This window comes from Felis catus, chromosome A2, assembly GCF_018350175.1.
Source record: "Felis catus isolate Fca126 chromosome A2, F.catus_Fca126_mat1.0, whole genome shotgun sequence".
In the NCBI taxonomy this organism is placed as follows: domain Eukaryota; kingdom Metazoa; phylum Chordata; class Mammalia; order Carnivora; family Felidae; genus Felis; species Felis catus.
This window is the reverse complement of record NC_058369.1, coordinates 162,328,933-162,345,290: the sequence shown is the minus strand read 5'-3', so window position 1 is coordinate 162,345,290 and position 16,358 is coordinate 162,328,933. Positions and strand designations below refer to the sequence as shown.

Here is a 16,358-nt window from a genome sequence, read left to right as displayed (position 1 = left end):
GACGGGGAATGGCATCTGGAAGCAGGAGAGGGTGGTGTAGGCGGGCAGCGCTGACTACAACCAGTGACGCACAGGAAGAGGGCTCTTTGCAGGAGGAAGAGGCAGAACCGGGCAGCAGAAACCGGGAACCAGAGAACTCCAGACTTTATATTCAGCCTGCTGAAGTGCAAACCGAGGCCTGCCCGGTTCACCAGCATGGCAGATTAACAGAAGTCTCCTGGAGGCAGTCCTTGTGCAGGTCAAGGCCAGGGCTCAGACCCACCCTGCCTCCCTCTCTTTTCTGGTCCCCAGACGCAGACTCTGCACACAAGCTTGATGCTGATGTCACTTTATTTGGGATATGCTGGTACCAGGGCATGGAGTGGATGGGTGGGCACGGGAGGAGGGGGTCGGTGCCTCTGGGCCCGGTGATCACACGAGGGGTGGTGGCTGGGCGGCCTCATCCAGCGGGACCATCAGTGCTTTGAGAAATCACCTCCTAGAGGACAGATAAGGGGGAGATGCACTGGCACAGAGGCTTTGGTCAGTCCGGGAAGGGGTGCAGCTAGAGGGGGAGCAGTGGAGCAAACTGGCAGGAGAGAAGCCCCGCCAGGAAGAAGCCCAGAGAAAGGCGTGCTTTTGCCCTGCGCTCCACCCAGGCGCTGTGAGCGCCCCTGCACCTGTTTCTCACCTGCCACAACGTGGCCTCGGGGACCTATCAAGAACCAGGCACCTGGCAGGCGCTTCACACATGCGCTCCCACCAAGCCCCCCCACCGCCAAAAGCCTGTGCACAGTCAGCCAGGTCTCGGAAGCTGAGGTCACGGATGCTCAGCAAGGAAGGAAACAGATGAGCTGGGAGGAAGCAGCTGTGACTGACTCCAAACACCCAAGCTTGCGCTGCATTGGAGACGAAGCCAACAAGCAAGCCAAGACGGGAAACGAAGAGGGTCAGAAGGGGTCAAGAAGGATGAATCCCACGAGGGCCTGTGCTTCGGGAAACGGGGTGCCTTTCGGAAGGCCGGGCCTCGCCCCTGCAGGTGTCCAGCCTAGGTCCCCGTCCTTCCCAGCCCAGCCCCGCCCCGCCCAGACCCACCCTGGCAGGCGCTGCACTGGCAGCTGCGGATGGCCGGCAGCACCACGGGCTCCGCGTGGCCGTCGGGACAGCGCAGGTGCAGGACCCGCACGGGGTTCTCAGGGTCCAGGCTGTAGCTGCAGCAGTCGCACTGGCTCTGCAGGTAAGGCTCCTGCGGGAGGGCGTGGCTGAGCTGGGGAGGGGCCACTCGAGTTTGCCCGAGCAACCTCCCTTCGCTCTCTTGGCCTTCCCATCCGGGGTACGGCCAGGGCCCAACACTCCTGGCCAAGCAGGGCAGCGGGGTAGGGAAGGGATGTGTCGCCATCAAGCTCCGTTTCCCCAAGAAGCCCACCTCCTTCACTGTAAGCCCCAGCCATCTGAGCGCGCACCTGCACGGTAAGAAGGCTTTTAACTGCTCATCACTGCCTCCTGGCAGCAGGGGAGAGATAAGGCCCTACCCCAAGGGGCTTGCTTACCATCCCCTTGGGCAGATCTAATACTTTCTGACGCTGCAAGGTGGGAAGCTCTAAACTGCACAATCGTGATCCTAAGTGCAAAGTGAGTTCTCACTCCAGACCCCTCCTGCTATTCGATTATATAGTAACTACGTGAGTGTCACCGAATATTTGATCTAACTTCTGTATAATTCCATTGTAATTTTACTTTTGAAATAGGCACTATATTCAACAGCACCGAGTTACAAAAGATACAGTTAAAAAAAAAAACCCTCTGGGGATGAAGAGTACAGCATAGGGAGTATAGTTAATAACACAATACCACTGAATGGCGACTACACTTATTGTGTGTAATTTACAGAATTGTGGAATCGCTGTGTGTGCGCCTGAAACTAACATTGCATGTCAATTATACTTCAGTAAAAACAAATCTCCATCTGATTTCTATCCTGCTATCACTCACTTTTCCTCCCCAGGGGAGGAAAAAAATCTCTTAACCACTCTCCTATGTTTTAACAAATCCAAATATTGTTTGGGAATGATCTGGGAATACCAGGAGGTACTGGGAGCACCCAGGGGAGCAGAGAGTGGCCAAGCGTTGAGGACTAGGTAGGAAAGCACCTCTGTCTTCCAGGAATAGATGACCCAAGTGGGTCGGGACAGGAGAGAATGGCCACACCATCGGTGAGCTGAGGCAGGGCCAGGACCCTCCCAGGCTAGAACTGGAGCCACAGCTCTCCAGGCTCAGGATGAGGGGAGTCAGGGTGGGCACAGAGCCCCTGACAAGGTCTGCACATGGAGCAGGGCTGGGCCTTCTGGGTCCAAGGAGAGCACGCACAGGGCAGAGGTCTTCTGGGACGTGCTCATAATATGCCTTGCCAGGAATGTCTGGGACAATGCTGTGTGTAAATGGTCTGTCCTAAAGAACTTGTCCTCGCTATATGATGGGCTGTGATTTCAGAGCCTAACTTAGGTCCTTTGTGCCTTTCTTGCTGATGTCCTGGGAAGCCCGCAGCACAGGGTGGAGGCCTGGAGTAGGTTTGGGGCCCAAGCCCCGCTGAAGGTGACAGGGCCAAGCAGCAGGTGCAGGCCACCGCCTTGGTGAAAACTCGCCCCTGGCTCTGAGCTGTGCCCCTTTGAGATCAACCGAGTCCCTCGTGTCCCCTGGGCATTGCCCAGGCCTAGGCTGGCCGCAGCAGTCCCTCAGGGGTTTAGGCTGACCTGACTCTCCTGGGCCTGCACAGCAGCCCCCTCGCTCACCTCAGGCATGACGCTGATGCTGGACGGGCAGTGCCCACTGCAATAGCTCACTTCCACCTGGTCCAGGTAGCAGGCGCCCTTGGTGACGTTGCGCAGCTCCGTGAGATGCCGGCAGGAGGCTGCCTGCCCCTCTGTGGGAAGAAGGTGAGCACAGAGGCGGGAGCAGGGCAGAGAGAAAGGACCTCGATGAGGGGACTCTGTGTAAAGGGGACACTGTGGACCTGAGGGACACCTGAGGCTGTTGGGGCAGCGGTGGCCAGATGCCGTGATGCAGCACTGGGCGTCACCACTCTGCTGATCCCCATGGTAGGCGGCACTGGGGACGGCAGGCCCCCTAGGGTGGGCACGGGAGCAGTTTGCGAGAAGGGCCCAGAGCAGGGAGAGGCATGGCAGAAAGTACCCCAGGTCCCCGGCATACCCGGAGCCTCTCGGCGGCAAGTGGGACAGCAGCTCCCTGGTTCCTGCACGGTCACCTCGCCCTGCAGAGGGAGTGGTCCCCAGCGCACTCAGGAGGATGACCCCAGGGCCCCAGCATTGCCTGCTCAAGGCCCTAAGACCAGCCTCTGGGGAGGGACCCAGGAAGGAGGGCAGCAGGGCTGTAGGAGGGTACCTGGGCACAGGTGAGGAGGGGGCAGTGCTGGGTGCAGACACTCCTCCCACGGAGGCAGCGGCAGCTCTCACAGGCCTCCTGCCATTCGGATCCAGGCTGGGGAGAGTGGGGGAACCCTCCCGTCCATCTCTACCCATCTCTGCCAGTTAGACTTTTCTATACTACACCCCCCCCCATCCCTGAAACCAGTCAGGACAGGGGCCAGAGACCAAAGTCAGGGACAAGAGTCTCGGGAGGGAGGTGGGCTGATGGGGCCTGGAGACTGTCCCCGTGTGATGGGTGATGGCTGAGGGCCGAGCTGTCTGCTGCTGCAGATCCTGGCACAGGGGGAGGAGCCAGTGGAGGGGGGCGGGGGTGGGGGAGGGCTGGGTGGCCCGGAGGGGCTACAGTGTCTCACCGGGTGGGGACGCCCATGGTGCCAGCACTCGCAGTGGTCTATGGGCACGCAGGGGCCCGCCTGGCTGCGGAAGTGTCCGTGCTGGCACACACAGCCTGGGGCCTGCCCCACACCGCAGCTGCCCTGGGTCTCCGTGGCATTGGGCTCCCGGCACGTCCGCTCGCAGGGCCCTGGCTCCCCAGGGGCCACCTGCTGCCACATTTCCCCGGAGGGGCACTCTGCCAGGGAAGACCCCACCACCACCACCACCACTCAGGTCAGCCCTGGGTCCGGCCTCGATTCTCCCCCCTCCCACACCAGACACTCCTAGAGTCCCTCCTGCCTTCCCAGCGCTGTCCACTCGGCTGGCTCTGGGCCTCTAGGCCTCCAAACACGCCCGTCTGCTCTTATCCACCTTCCAAATACTAACGGGGCCTAACTCGAGTCTGGCCTTCTCCAGGAAGCCTCCCCTGACCAGTCCTGTCCACCCTGACCTCTCCATTCATGGCACCGATTTCCAGTCCTGTGGGTGCAGCCTGCTGATCAGTGAGCCAGAAACTGTCTCCTGTCCCTACCTGTTCCGGTGGGTGAGCTGGCCCTCAGCAGCCAGACTGGGGCTGCTCAGGACTCACCAGGCCTGTGTGCCTCTGAATCCACACAGAACCCAGTGTGCCCGAGCTGGGCATCTGTGAGCCCTTAGCAAACGCCTGTTGACTTTGATCAGATGGGGTAAAATAGCACAGGGCAGATGCCAGACAAGGGTCCTACTTTAGCTCACCCTCAGCCTTTGCTTCCTCATCTGCAGGGAAAGACCCTCCACTTCCTGCATCACTCACAGCCGTGTGCTCACAGGAATGCCCCCAACACCAGTGTGGATAGAGCAAGGAAGGGGCTTCTTGGGAGAGACAGCTTTGCCTAGGGCAGGCAGCGCCCTCTGCCCTCATCGGGGCCAACCCCACCCTGGCTTTGGAAGGACCAGCAGGGGCCTAGACAGCCACATCTCACCACGACAGTCAGCTGGGGAGCAGTTGAAGGCTCCATCTTGGCAGATACTGGGAAGACAGAAGCACCTGTTCGGACGCCTCCGGTGCCCTCCTCCCCACCCCCATTCTCAGCAATGCTGCCCTCCACCCCCTCCCTGCCCTAGCTTCCTCCTCCCCCTGTCCCTCCTGCCTGGGGCCCTCACCAGCGCGTGCAGTTCCAGGTGAGCACAGTTCCTGGGGGAAGCTCCCGGGCCTGTTCTTCAAGAGTCAAGGTAAGGCCCCAGGGCAGAGAGATCTGGGTGCAGGGGCACGCCGCAGGGGGCACGCATGTGCCATTGTGCAGCAGCTGCAGCAGGAAGGCGCAGGCTCAGTTCTACTCACACCACACTTCTCTGCCCCCCACCTGCCTGCCCCCCCATATGGCAGTCAGGGCACTGTCCGTACCTGCTCTCCGGGGCAGCCACAGCCGAGCCGGCAGGGTTCCTGCACACAGAGGGCACCAGGCTGCAGATTCGAGCAGAGGTGTGGGCATGAAGCCGCACAGGCACTGGGCACCTGGCCAGGCGGGCACTCTAGGGGGAGCGCACAGACGGTGAGGTGGAGTACCAGGGAGGGGACCGCCTCGGGACCCGCCGCCCATGCTGCTGAACGCCCGCCGAGCTCAGCAGCACCAGAGGGCAGGGAGGCTCCCCCCTTACTCCCCCACCCCAGGTGCTCACCAGGGCAGGGCTGCGGGTTACATTCCTGCCGCTGCTCTGTGTCCTGGGCCTGGCATGGCACCCCCATAGGACCCTCCTCACAGCTCCTACGTCGCCCCATGCTGCCCCCACCACAGGGAGCAGAGCAGCTGCTCCAGGCTGACCAAGGCCCAAGGACTGGGCACTCATGGCGTGGGCACACCAGGGACCCGTTGGTACAGGTGCTGCGGACAGGGGTCAAGGGCACAAGTCAAGGGGAACAGAGCCTTTGCTTCCCGCTAACGCCCTCCACCCTGACCTGTCCCAAGCCTCCCACCTAAAACTCCCCATCCCCTGCTTGGCCACCAGTGGGCAGCCATACCAGTTTTTGCAGTCCAGCTGTACCACCTCGTCTGGGGCCACCACCCATGAGGCATTGGGGCTGGGGAGGCCACAGCGGCAGGAGGAGATGGGCACACAGCGCCCATCCTGTACCAGTTGGCCAGGGGGGCAGCGGCAGCCTGAGGGGGGTGGGGAGGACAAGCAAGGTTCGGGCACACATCATGGGTCCCCCTGGCAGCCAGATGGGGTCCGGAGCCTCAGGCTGACCCTGGAGCACCCTCCCCTACCCCAGCCCCCCGAGTCCCCACTTGACCCGGTCTCCACACTGTTCCCACTGCTGGAGCACAGGAAGGGGTCACTCCAGCCCACCCTGTGTGGGCCCCACCCCAGGGACCCCTGAGGCTGCCAGAACATCCTCACAGACAAAGCCCATGTTAGGTAAGGCTCGCTCTATGCAGGACCCCTACCCAGGTGCTAAAAGTGACCCAAGGATCCGCTCTGCTGCCCTATAACCCCTGATCCTGTAACATGTCCCCGCCCGCAGGTCACATGCTCTCTGGAAGTAGGGATCAGCAAAGCAAGCTGCTCTGGTCTGAGGCCCTAGGGCTCCCAGGCTGGGCTGTGGGCGTGGCCCGGCCACCTGGACGGCATGGTCCCTGCAGACACTGCACACGGTCCCAGAGGTCCACACAGCTTCTAGGGCACTGGTTGGCACAGTCAAGGGTGGGCACGGTGTCCTGGGCTTCACAGCTCTCCCCTGAGGACCAGAAGGTAGGAGTCTGTGTTGGGGACCGACTTTTGGGCCCCCAGGACAGCACCCTGCCCTCCAGGGCACGCCTCCAGGAGCAGAGGCCACATCCTCATCAGGTGCTATCTCCCGTGTTACAGTCCTTGGCCCCGCCTCCAGATGTCAGGATGGGGGTTACCTGGGCAGGGCTCCACGTTGCAGCTCTCAGTCTGAGCCCAAGGCCCCCAGCAGCCTCCTCCAGGGGGGCCCCCTGCCTCCCTCCAGCGTAGCCGGAAGCCCCCACTGCACGACACCTGGCAGGGGCTCCAGGGCCCCCAAGGACTCCACTGGCATAAGTCTGGGGAGGTAAAATGGAAGTCAGTGCCCAGGGCCCTGCCCTGGCTTCTTGCTCCCACCCCAAGGCCTTGGGCTCCAGCCCTACAGACACTCTGCTAGGCCCAGAGCACCCAAAGCCCCCTTCTTCCCCTTTCATCAGCTGCAGGGATCCTTCCTGCTGCGGCCCGCCCCCCCCTCCAGCACCAGATCGCCAAATACCCCCAAATCCTGCAGGCCCTGGGGGCAAGCAGGAGGCTTAGCAGGCCTGTTAAGCGCCTGGCTACTGAAATAAACAACATGGCCCAGGCCTACCTGGCCAGGTACCCCTCCCTCCACTCTCATCTCAGGCTCCCTCCTGCCCTGTTGGTCTCTGCCCCTCAGTATTACCATGGCAGGCCCTAGGGTCCGGGCAGAGGCGTTGCTGGCTGAGTGGTGCAATGCACAGGTCTGGGTCCCCAGCCCATGGCCTCCCAGTCTCCGGGTCCAAACAGAGGCGATGGCGGTGCTGCTCCGAAGCCAGTAAGGGGGCCAAGGTCGGGGAGAGGCCAGCTGGGTGCTGAGACCGGCGCTCCTCTAGGGCAGTCCTGGAGGCGGGGGCCAGCACACCAGGGGGCAGGCAAGGCCCACAGGGTGACCACTCGGACCACCCGCTCAGAGGCAGAAGACCTAGAAAGGGCAGCGAGTGGGCACCCTTCCCAGTGACCCTCCCTGAGACCACAAGCCCCAGTAGAGGGGGAGGGAGGAGACCCAGTTATGACCAGGAAGGGCTGGAAACAGGAAAGGCTGCAGGAGGTTGCCGGGAGGGTCAGGGGAGGGTGACCAAACATCCCGGTTTGTCTGGGACTGTCCTGGTCCCAGATCCAGGAAACCTTCCAATCCTGGGCAAATGGGGACAGTGGGTCTCTCCAGGGCAGCGTTACCTTGACAGCCCTGGCTGGTGCACTTCAGCTCCCCACGCCGGCATTCACTGTGGGAGGGGGTGGTCGGGGTAAGACTGGGGAGACCAGACTCAGCCCAGAGAGGTGGTTGGTGGGGCTCACGTAGGGGTGGCCTGAGCTCTGGGCTCATTTGGAGCAGGATGAGGTTGGGGTTGGGTCCCGGCCAGGGCAATTTCCCTGTGGGGCCACCTGCCCCCCCATTCCCTGGCCCCAGCCCTCTGACGCTGCCTCCCCACCCTGTTAACTCACCACTCTTTGCACCCCAGCTGCAGGCGGTCCCCGGGAGCCAGAGTCACCCTGGCTCCTTCTCCTGTGATGTGTAGGCAGCTACACTGCTCTGGGGGAATGCAGCCCCCAGCCTGCTCCAGCAGCCCCTGCACAGAAGGGCACACAGGGACAGAGCTGTGTGTCAGCCATCTCTGTCCCCGAGTGCCAGTAGTGTGAGTGCTCACAGCAGGGGCACGTGCATGTTGCCGAGCAAATGGATGGGCACACGGGCACGAGGCAGAAGGTGAGGGACCCTTAAGAGGCGTCGTTGGGAGGGGTGTCGCCACAGGCATCACAGAGAGAAAGAAGGTAGGAGTGTGGGCCGAGACCCGCTTCTCCTGGGGCATCTCCTCTGGCTCCGCCCCTCACCTCAGGGCAGTAGCAGCCAGGCTGGCAGGGTGGCAGGTCCTGGCAGAGCCGACGGCTCAGGTGCGTGGCACAGAGCCCGGCACAGGGGGAGCCACAGGCCTGGAACTCAAAGGGTGGTGTGCAACTGTCCTCTGGAGGGGAACAGAGGCCAGCAGGCTGGTGGGGGGGCAGCCCAGAGACACCCTCCACCTGCCCCCCGCCCCAAGCCTGGAGCACACAGTGCATGGTCCCATCAAGGACCCTCGGGGCCTCCTCTTAAGAGTGTAAGCCTGCCCAGGCTGCCGGTAAGGACTGACCAGTGCTGCCCCATCTAGCGCCCACTCGGCCCCTGTGGCTGTCTCTAGGGAAGGGTCATGATGGTTGGGGCTTGGAGAGCCAGGTAGCTGCACGGAGGATAGGGCCTGCGGGGAGCGAGGGGCCTGGCAGGTGCTCCAGAGGTTGGCAGGTGGGAGCCAGGGGGGCAGAGATGGAGAGGGTGGCCACAACGAGAGGTGGGCCAGACCTTCTGGGCCTGGGAGCAGCCGCAAGTGGACAAAGCCTGCAGCTACAAAGTGGGGAGATCGCAGTGGAGTGGGGAGGGGTGGGACGTGAGGCATGGGGGTCACGGGGCTGCTGAGAGCGGGGGTCAGTGCGGGCAAGGGCAGGGCTCAGCTCTCCGGCCTCCGGCTCCGGGATTCTCACCAGAGCAGTTGCCGAGGGGGCAAGGCCGGAAGTGGCCGTCCAGTCGTGTGCAGGGGGGGCCTGCCCCCGTCCCCGCCCCTCCGGGCCCTGGTCCCTGGTGCCGATATCGCTGCTGCACCAGCACCCGACAGGAGCATCGCGTCCAGCTGCTCCAGCTGCTCCACACACACTCCTCTGGGGACCAAGGTGGGGGGATGCCAGCCAGGCCCCTCCAGCTTCTCTCCTCCCTTCCCGCCCCTCCCCTGCCCTCTACTCTCATCCCAGCCCTGGCCAACGCCCTGCGCAGGAAAAGGGCAAGAGGGAGCCAAGAATTCACACAAGTCCTAATTCGCCGTGTTCCCCATCACTCAGCAGCGAGGGTCACATCCCAAAGGGCTCAGAGGAAAAGATGGTGGGAAGGGGAAAGAAACGAGATCAAATATCAGGGGGATAGATGGATATCTCGGGCGGGGGGAGGGGGGAAATCTGGGGTTTGGGAAAACATGCTACTCCCTGTATTTTTCCTGTGCACACTCACCCAGGCAGGGCCCCCGGTAGCAGGCCCGGGTGTCCAGGTGCAGGAAGGTGCTGTTGCAGGTGGGGTTGGCTCTGGCCAGCGGGCAGGGGCAGGATCCAGAGCGGGAGGCCAGGCCGGGGCCGCAGCTGCGGGAACAGGGCCCCCAGGGGCCCCAGGAGCAGGCGTCCAGGAGCCCCAGGCAAGGCTGCCGTCCACAGCTCTGGGTCTGGGTACCAGGGCCCAGGCAGGGGGCCCCGCTGCGGTGAGGGGTCGAGGCCACGCAGTCCCGGGTGCGAACCTGGTTTCCACCTCCACAGGAGACGGGGCATTCAGACCAAGGGGACCACAGCGTCCAAGCCCTGGGTACTGTGGGAGGGCACAAGTAAGGTCAGAGAAGGTCCCGATGGCTGGTCGGGACCTCCGTGGCACAGGGGGTGGCGGATGGAAGTAGGGGTGGGAGGGAAATAGGAGACACGCGGCAAACAGAGGTGGGGGGAGGTGGGAGCGGGACATAAACTCCGGACCTGCACACTCGATGTCTTCACATATGATGCCCTCCGGGGTGCAGGAGCTGAAGGGAGGAGACCAGACTCAGGGACACTGCCATCCGCCCCCGTCCCCGCTCCACCCCTGCCTCTGCCCAGACTTACCACTGCTGGCACTCGCCCTGCAGCCAGCTGTCCCCCAAGGTGTGGAGGCGGGCACCGTGCAGGCACAGGGGTGGGCATGGGGGCTGAGGGCAGGGCCGGCTCTGGGACTGCTCCTCCCGGCACTCTGGAGCCCATGAGCCAGACGTGGAGGACCTTTGTGGGGCCCGGGGCACAGAAGGTGAGTGATGGCCCAGGGCCCTTCATCACTCCTCCACCTCCTGGTGGGACACCAGATGGGAAAGCCTGGGGTGGGCGTGGAGGTGGCTAAAGAAAGGCAAGGATGACCAGGGACAAAGGTGGGGCCAGGGCACAGAGTGGGCACGCCCCTGGGGGGCAGAATCCAGGAGCTCTGCACCAGAGAGGGAGACCGTGTCCAGGCGTGGCGGACCGGGGTTGGGGGAGGTGACACTAGCTTGGCCCAGCCCCATACACACCGGAAGCGGCTCTGCTGCCCTCCGGGCCCACACGAGTGGCTGCAGGGACTCCAGGCTGACCAGCGGCTCCAGGCGCAGTGGGCAGGCGGTGGGCAGGGCTGAGCCGTGCAGGAAAGCCGCCCGGCCCGGCAGGTGCAGGTGCGGCAGGCTTCCCGGTGCTGGCTCCCTGGGGCCCAGCTGTGGCCCTGGGCATCCGTACACTCGCAGTGCCCGATCGGCACACAGCCTCCGTCCTGCTCCAGGAAGCCTGCGGGGAGGCAGCCCTCCAGAGCTGTGCAGGCACCTGGGTTCCCACCCGCCTTCCCACTGAGTCGCTGTGACGTGCCCAGGGGCCAGGGCAACACCCACCCTCAGAGCAGCGGCAGCCCGGCTGGCAGGCCTGGCCGTCCTGGCCGTCCTGACACACGACCCCCTCCTGGAGGTCTGAGCAGCGGCGGGGGCAGCGGTTGGCACAGCTGACCATCTCCATGCCCGCTGGGCAGCCCTGCTCTGAGCACATGGGGAGGACCAGAGTCAAGAGGGCCCTGAGCACCAGCAACCCTCTTCCTGCCTGCCTGGGAACCACTCCTACCTCCACGAAGCTGTACTCCCATCCTTCTCCCCATGTTGGTGCCCATAGAAACATGGGGCCTTGGGGAGGCCCTGGAATGGGGACATTCTGAGTGACAGGGAGTTCCTCTCACCTACCTGGGGGTTCCCGGCACCTAGCCTGGCACCCAATAAATGTCGTCGAGCTGGACTAAATTTGTGCATCTAAGAAGCCAACATGCTCACCTACGTGGCTGCTTTGTGTTCACCTGGAGGGGATCGGGGGTGGGGTGTCCTAATAGTATTGGAAGGCCCCAGAGGGACCAAGGTCCATGGGATCGGTGAGCTCAAAAGGAGCTGAAGCTGGGAGGAGCCTGTCTGGCTCAGCCCAATCCCAGGTGCAGGTGCACTCACGACCGTAACCCTCAAATCCTCCGAAAACCTTGACGGGGCTGGGTGATTCTCCAGGAACAGGAGGGTGGACAAGATGGCGAAAATGAGTTCTAGTGTAGCTGGGGGCGAGCAGCTCACCCCGGGCAGGTCCTCGCCCAGTGCCCAGATCCCACCGTCCACCCCCCGCGGGCCTCAGGGTTTTCTCAGCTGGCCAGTGAGCGTCTCCGTCCCAATGTGTCGCGGGAACGCAATTAGAGGTGGGGGTGGGAAGAGCTGTGCGGGATGTCCCCACCGCCATACCACAGGGCCCGGGATTGCAGAGCCGCACGTGGTGCCTCTCCCCCACGCAGGGGGCACCCCCGTTCTTGGGCGGGGGGCTCGAGCAGCTGCGGCTCCTCAGGGACCGGCCCCCCCCACAGCTCCGATCACACCAGGACCAGGGGCTCCAGCGTGACCAGCCTCCAGGCACTGTGTGGAAAAGAGAAGGGCCAGGTGAGGGATCTGGCTCAGGCAGCGGGGGGCCCCCACGCACCAGGCGCCTGGGGCAGGGTTGTGCACAGAGATGGAAGCACCACAGGGGCCCATGATGCCAGGGAAGGGCGCATCCTGGTCCTCGGCGGCCGGCCTCACCTGGGCAAGCCCGCAGGCTGCAGAAGCGGTGCTCTTGGTAAGCGGTGAGGATGTCAGGGCACCAGTGCCCGCCGGGCCCTGGGGGGTGGTACGCCCGCAGCCGGCGCTGCTGGCCCACCCCGCAGCTTCGGGAGCAAGGTTCCCACGGGGCCCAGGCCGTCCAGGAACAGTTCCCGGCCACACAGCCAGGGCTGGGGCACAGGGGCAGCTCTGCGGGCCAGAACAGGACCAGACAAAGCTGAGCTGGAGCCCTCCCCGCTCTGCTCGAGGGCAGACCTCCTCGTCTGCCAGGGCCAGCCGTGACCTCATCCAGACCTTTGGGCTCCTGTTTAGGATCTAACACTGGCTGTTGTGGGGCTTTGGCAACTACGCCGCAGACTCACAGACTCACAGGGTACTGAGGGATTTGGATGGGAATTTCGGGGGGACTGTTCAGTACACACACAAGTGAGGGTTTTCTTGGGTGCTGGCGGTGGCTCCCCAACAGTTGCCGGGCTGACACAAAGCACCCAGGGTCCAGGGTCACACACGGGTTCATGATTAGGTGTCAGGGTGAGAGCTCGGGATTTGCTTCAGGGGTATTAGATGTTGGGGACAAGGGCTGGGAGCCAGAATGAGCTGTTTGAGGGAGGATGCTGGGATTAGACGGGACGGCCGTGGTTTGGACATAGGCCAGGGTCAGAGGTCAAGACTGGAAGGCGCACCTGTGCAGGAGGGGAGGTTGCAAGGGCGCTCCTGTGAAGTGTCCCCCCCGGTGCAGTTTGCCAGGCAGAGGCGAGCGCGGCCACGCCAAGCAGGGTGAGCGGGGTCTGTGCAGGTGCGAGAACACGGGGACCACGGAGACCATGGGCCCCAGCTGCCTGAGGGGAGAGGAGGGAGAGGCACCTCGTGATGAGTCAACCCTGGGCTCCAGGCCTCCCAGGAAGCAGGGCTGGGAAGGGAGGAGGCCCTGGGCTTGTTCTTCCCAAAGGGAGGCCATGTGCAAGGGTGCAGGCAGTCTGGGGCCGGGACCCAAGGAGTCTGGCTACCTGGAAGGCTGGTCACTGGCTCCACCATGGACCCTCCAGCCCCTGTGCCAAAGAAGAATCCTGCTCAGTGTTTCTGACCCTGCACCGCACCAGGACCAAACCTGAAGCTGGTGGGCACGTTCCAAACCCATCGCTATCTGGTTCAGCCCCTCGTCAGCTTGGTCTCCCACCGACCCTCTGGGCCCCAAGCACAGTACTTCCTCATGGCAGCAAGGCCTCGGCTCAAGCCGCTCCTGCTACCTGGCATTCCTTCCCCTCCAATGATTGTCAAGGTCCTCTCCCTCCTCAAACGCCACATGCTGCCTCCCCAGGAAGCCCTCCTACACTGACCCTCCAGGAGAATTCTCAACCTCCCCAATCTTCCATAGCATGTGCGCCCTCCTACAGGGCTCACCACATGCTGAAATGGGTTATCTGAGCCCCTGGATTCCAAGGTCAGAGTCCTCGCTATCCCCCTAACACACACAGCGTGGTGCATTTGGCAAGAGCTCCAGAAACGTTGGTTACACCGGAATCGAAGAGACACACAGAGCTAGCAGGCGAGGAAGAGAGATCCAGAGACAGCAACTCGGATGGGCAGAGACAGGAAAGGACAACGGGAGGGCTGAAGTGTATTTGGCCAGACTCTCCCTTCCCACTTCCCTCACCTGGGCAGTCTGGGCTGGGGCAGTACTTGAGCTCCTGGCGGGTCCCTCGGCAGCCCTGGCTGCCCGGGGCGAGTGAGGTCTGCACACACTGGCGGCTGCGGGTGCGGGTGCCCAGCCCACCACAGGAGCGGGAACACGGGCCCCACGGCCCCCAGGGACTGAAGCCATCAGCGGCCTTAGAGCAGTTGCCCACTGAACAAGACAGCCTCCCATGCACACAAGAGCTGGGGAAACAGCATGGGGGTGAGGGGCTGGGCAGGATAGACCCTGAGAGAAAGGGGTGTTGGCAAGCATCTCCATCCCAAAGAACAGGAGACACAGCCAAGGTTACCCAGGCCAGGCAGGGCCAGGGCAGCCAACGCCTCCCCCTCCCTTGACTCCAAATCTCTCCCCCACCCTCACCGTCCCCCTCACCAGTTGCTACAGCCTGTACGGAGGGTCTGGCCTGAGCCCAGTTCATCTCCAGGCCCAAGGGGCTGACCGCCCTCTCCCAAAATGGGTGAGTGAGCCCCCGGGTCAGTGCCGGCAGCCCCCAGCTCCTGCAGCAGCAAGGCGGTCAGCACACAGGGGCACTCCTGGCGGGTGGGAGGGAGGAGAAAAGGCAATTGCACAGGTCAGGTGCCAGCCCTCTGCACCTCCTTGGGCGAGGGGGTGGGGGGAGGACATGTGAGGTTTCAGGGGGGCTCTGGGCACCAGAAGAGCATTCCCTGGAGCAAGGGGAGCCGTTTCCCTGAGTCAGGGGTGTGAACCTGAGAGCCTAGAGGCCTCTGAGCTAGACCTGTAATGGCCAGGAGCTTTCCTGCATACAGATCTCAGCTGGGACACAGGCAGGACCAGAGGAGGCCCCCAGGGGGCAGGACTTGGAGGGAGCACTCAGGCGGAAAGGGCCTCAGCCAGGAATCAGACGCCTGATCCCTAGCTTTGCCAATAACTGCATGACTCAGTGTGTCCCTTTCCCTCCCTGGGGCCCCCTCAGTGTCATCAGCTCTAAGTCAAGCAAATGAGACCAGGTGGCTGCTCAGGCCTTTCTGAGTATGGCTGGAACTCTGGCCGGGGGAAGCCCCTGGACGCCGGCTTCACGATTAGGTAGGATTAAAGACTGGGAAGGAAATCCCCACGTGCCCATAGAGCTTGGCAGAGCAGAGCTGACACTGGCCTGCTGTCCAGACCCCACAGCGGGAGACGAGGAGTCTGGGGCCAGGCAGAGTGGAGGCTGGGTATGCTTCCCCACAGAGGTCTGGCAGGGAAAGGGGGACCGTGAGGACCCACGATTTCCTGTCCCAGCCTGCATGGCGTGGGGAGCCACTGCCCTTGGCTGCCAGCTGCTGGGCGGCAAGAAGCCAGAGGGGGCACCTGGCCACACCTCAGTCCTGGGTGTCTCCGTGCTGGAGTTGAGAGCCAGGAACAGCGGCTGCTGAAGAGCAGGAGCCCAGACAAGCTCCCCACTCCAGGGACCCAGCGACATCCAGAGCCTGCACGGCCTCAGCTGTCTGCTCTGGGAGCTCGGCCCCTGCCTGACTCACACAGACAGTCTCACAGGACCGTGCTTGCCTGGGGTCACGTGAGGAAGCGGGGAGCTGTCCATAGGCCACAGAGTCTGCAGAGGTGAGCAGCTGCAGGGGAGGGGGAGGAAAGGCAGGAGAGGGGAAGGGAGGGGAGGGTCTTGGGCTCCTGGCTGAGTGGGTTCTGACCTGGACACAGGACAGGTGGTGCTGGAAGGTGCCCTCGGGGCAGTGGCAGCCTTCTTCACAGCCGGTGGAGAAGCAGCCCACCTGGCGAGTGACGTGGGCACAGGAGAAGGGACACCCCTCGCCGGGCCGGCATTCCCGGTACAAACGTCCAGCCGGGCAGCCGGCCTCTGGGACAACACTCGGGTCAGTGCCCAGCTCTGGCCTGCACTGCCCTCAATGGCTACTTCCGTGCTCACCCCGCGGCCTGCTTACTCACCCCAGTACCCACCTTCCCACAGCTCCCCAGTTGTGCAGACAATACCTTCCCTGGGTTGTGCCCCTCAGGGCCAATGTCACACCCTCCCACAGGCTCCCCTCCCTGAATCTGGCTACTTCCTCCTCCACATGCCCATCACTGGCCCCGGGAAAGGGCAGTGTAGGGGGATGGGACGGAAGAGGTCAAAGGCACCTATGAGTTAGCATCAGAGGCCAACATGGGAATCCGTCAAGGGCAGACCCCGGCCGGGGCTCACCTCTGCAGACCTGGGTGCGGCAGGTGCGGCTCTGGCGGGCAGGCCCAGGGCAGGGGGGCCGGGCGCACCTCCGGGACCGGAGCTGCTCCCCTCCCCCGCAAGAAACACTGCAGTCCTCCCAGGGGCCCCAGGAGCCCCACACTCCAGGCCCAGGGCAGCTGGGTACCTCCTGGCACTGCAGGACGCCCTCCATACAGGTGCTGGGGACAAGGGAGGGGGCTTCAGAAGACAGCACCCTGGCCAACTCCCACAAGAGCCCCCACTGCCCGGCTCTG

The 16,358-nt window shown here is 63.4% G+C and overlaps 1 protein-coding gene across 1 annotated transcript in view; it reads right to left on the bottom strand.

Moving 5' to 3' along the window:
* Positions 1 to 312: 312 nt before the first annotated feature.
* LOC101092840 (SCO-spondin) overlaps positions 313 to 16,358 on the bottom strand; it is a 56,721-nt gene continuing 40,675 nt past the window's right edge. Inside the window, exons 75-105 of the mRNA XM_045052648.1 lie at positions 16,084 to 16,283; positions 15,572 to 15,738; positions 14,295 to 14,455; positions 13,881 to 14,104; positions 13,234 to 13,275; positions 12,910 to 13,065; positions 12,206 to 12,415; positions 11,876 to 12,043; positions 11,003 to 11,143; positions 10,655 to 10,901; positions 10,221 to 10,373; positions 10,095 to 10,141; positions 9,592 to 9,936; positions 9,075 to 9,248; positions 8,394 to 8,524; positions 8,007 to 8,131; positions 7,740 to 7,786; positions 7,207 to 7,485; positions 6,683 to 6,841; positions 6,397 to 6,513; positions 5,797 to 5,935; positions 5,457 to 5,659; positions 5,182 to 5,309; positions 4,941 to 5,083; positions 4,760 to 4,806; positions 3,776 to 3,993; positions 3,379 to 3,474; positions 3,187 to 3,247; positions 2,769 to 2,899; positions 1,075 to 1,225; positions 313 to 478 (exon numbers count right to left, since the gene is read on the bottom strand). Of these exons, the coding sequence (XP_044908583.1) occupies positions 456 to 478; positions 1,075 to 1,225; positions 2,769 to 2,899; positions 3,187 to 3,247; positions 3,379 to 3,474; positions 3,776 to 3,993; positions 4,760 to 4,806; positions 4,941 to 5,083; positions 5,182 to 5,309; positions 5,457 to 5,659; positions 5,797 to 5,935; positions 6,397 to 6,513; positions 6,683 to 6,841; positions 7,207 to 7,485; positions 7,740 to 7,786; positions 8,007 to 8,131; positions 8,394 to 8,524; positions 9,075 to 9,248; positions 9,592 to 9,936; positions 10,095 to 10,141; positions 10,221 to 10,373; positions 10,655 to 10,901; positions 11,003 to 11,143; positions 11,876 to 12,043; positions 12,206 to 12,415; positions 12,910 to 13,065; positions 13,234 to 13,275; positions 13,881 to 14,104; positions 14,295 to 14,455; positions 15,572 to 15,738; positions 16,084 to 16,283 (4,633 nt within the window). The 3' untranslated portion in view covers positions 313 to 455. The remainder of the gene's footprint in view (positions 479 to 1,074; positions 1,226 to 2,768; positions 2,900 to 3,186; positions 3,248 to 3,378; positions 3,475 to 3,775; positions 3,994 to 4,759; positions 4,807 to 4,940; positions 5,084 to 5,181; positions 5,310 to 5,456; positions 5,660 to 5,796; positions 5,936 to 6,396; positions 6,514 to 6,682; positions 6,842 to 7,206; positions 7,486 to 7,739; positions 7,787 to 8,006; positions 8,132 to 8,393; positions 8,525 to 9,074; positions 9,249 to 9,591; positions 9,937 to 10,094; positions 10,142 to 10,220; positions 10,374 to 10,654; positions 10,902 to 11,002; positions 11,144 to 11,875; positions 12,044 to 12,205; positions 12,416 to 12,909; positions 13,066 to 13,233; positions 13,276 to 13,880; positions 14,105 to 14,294; positions 14,456 to 15,571; positions 15,739 to 16,083; positions 16,284 to 16,358) is intronic.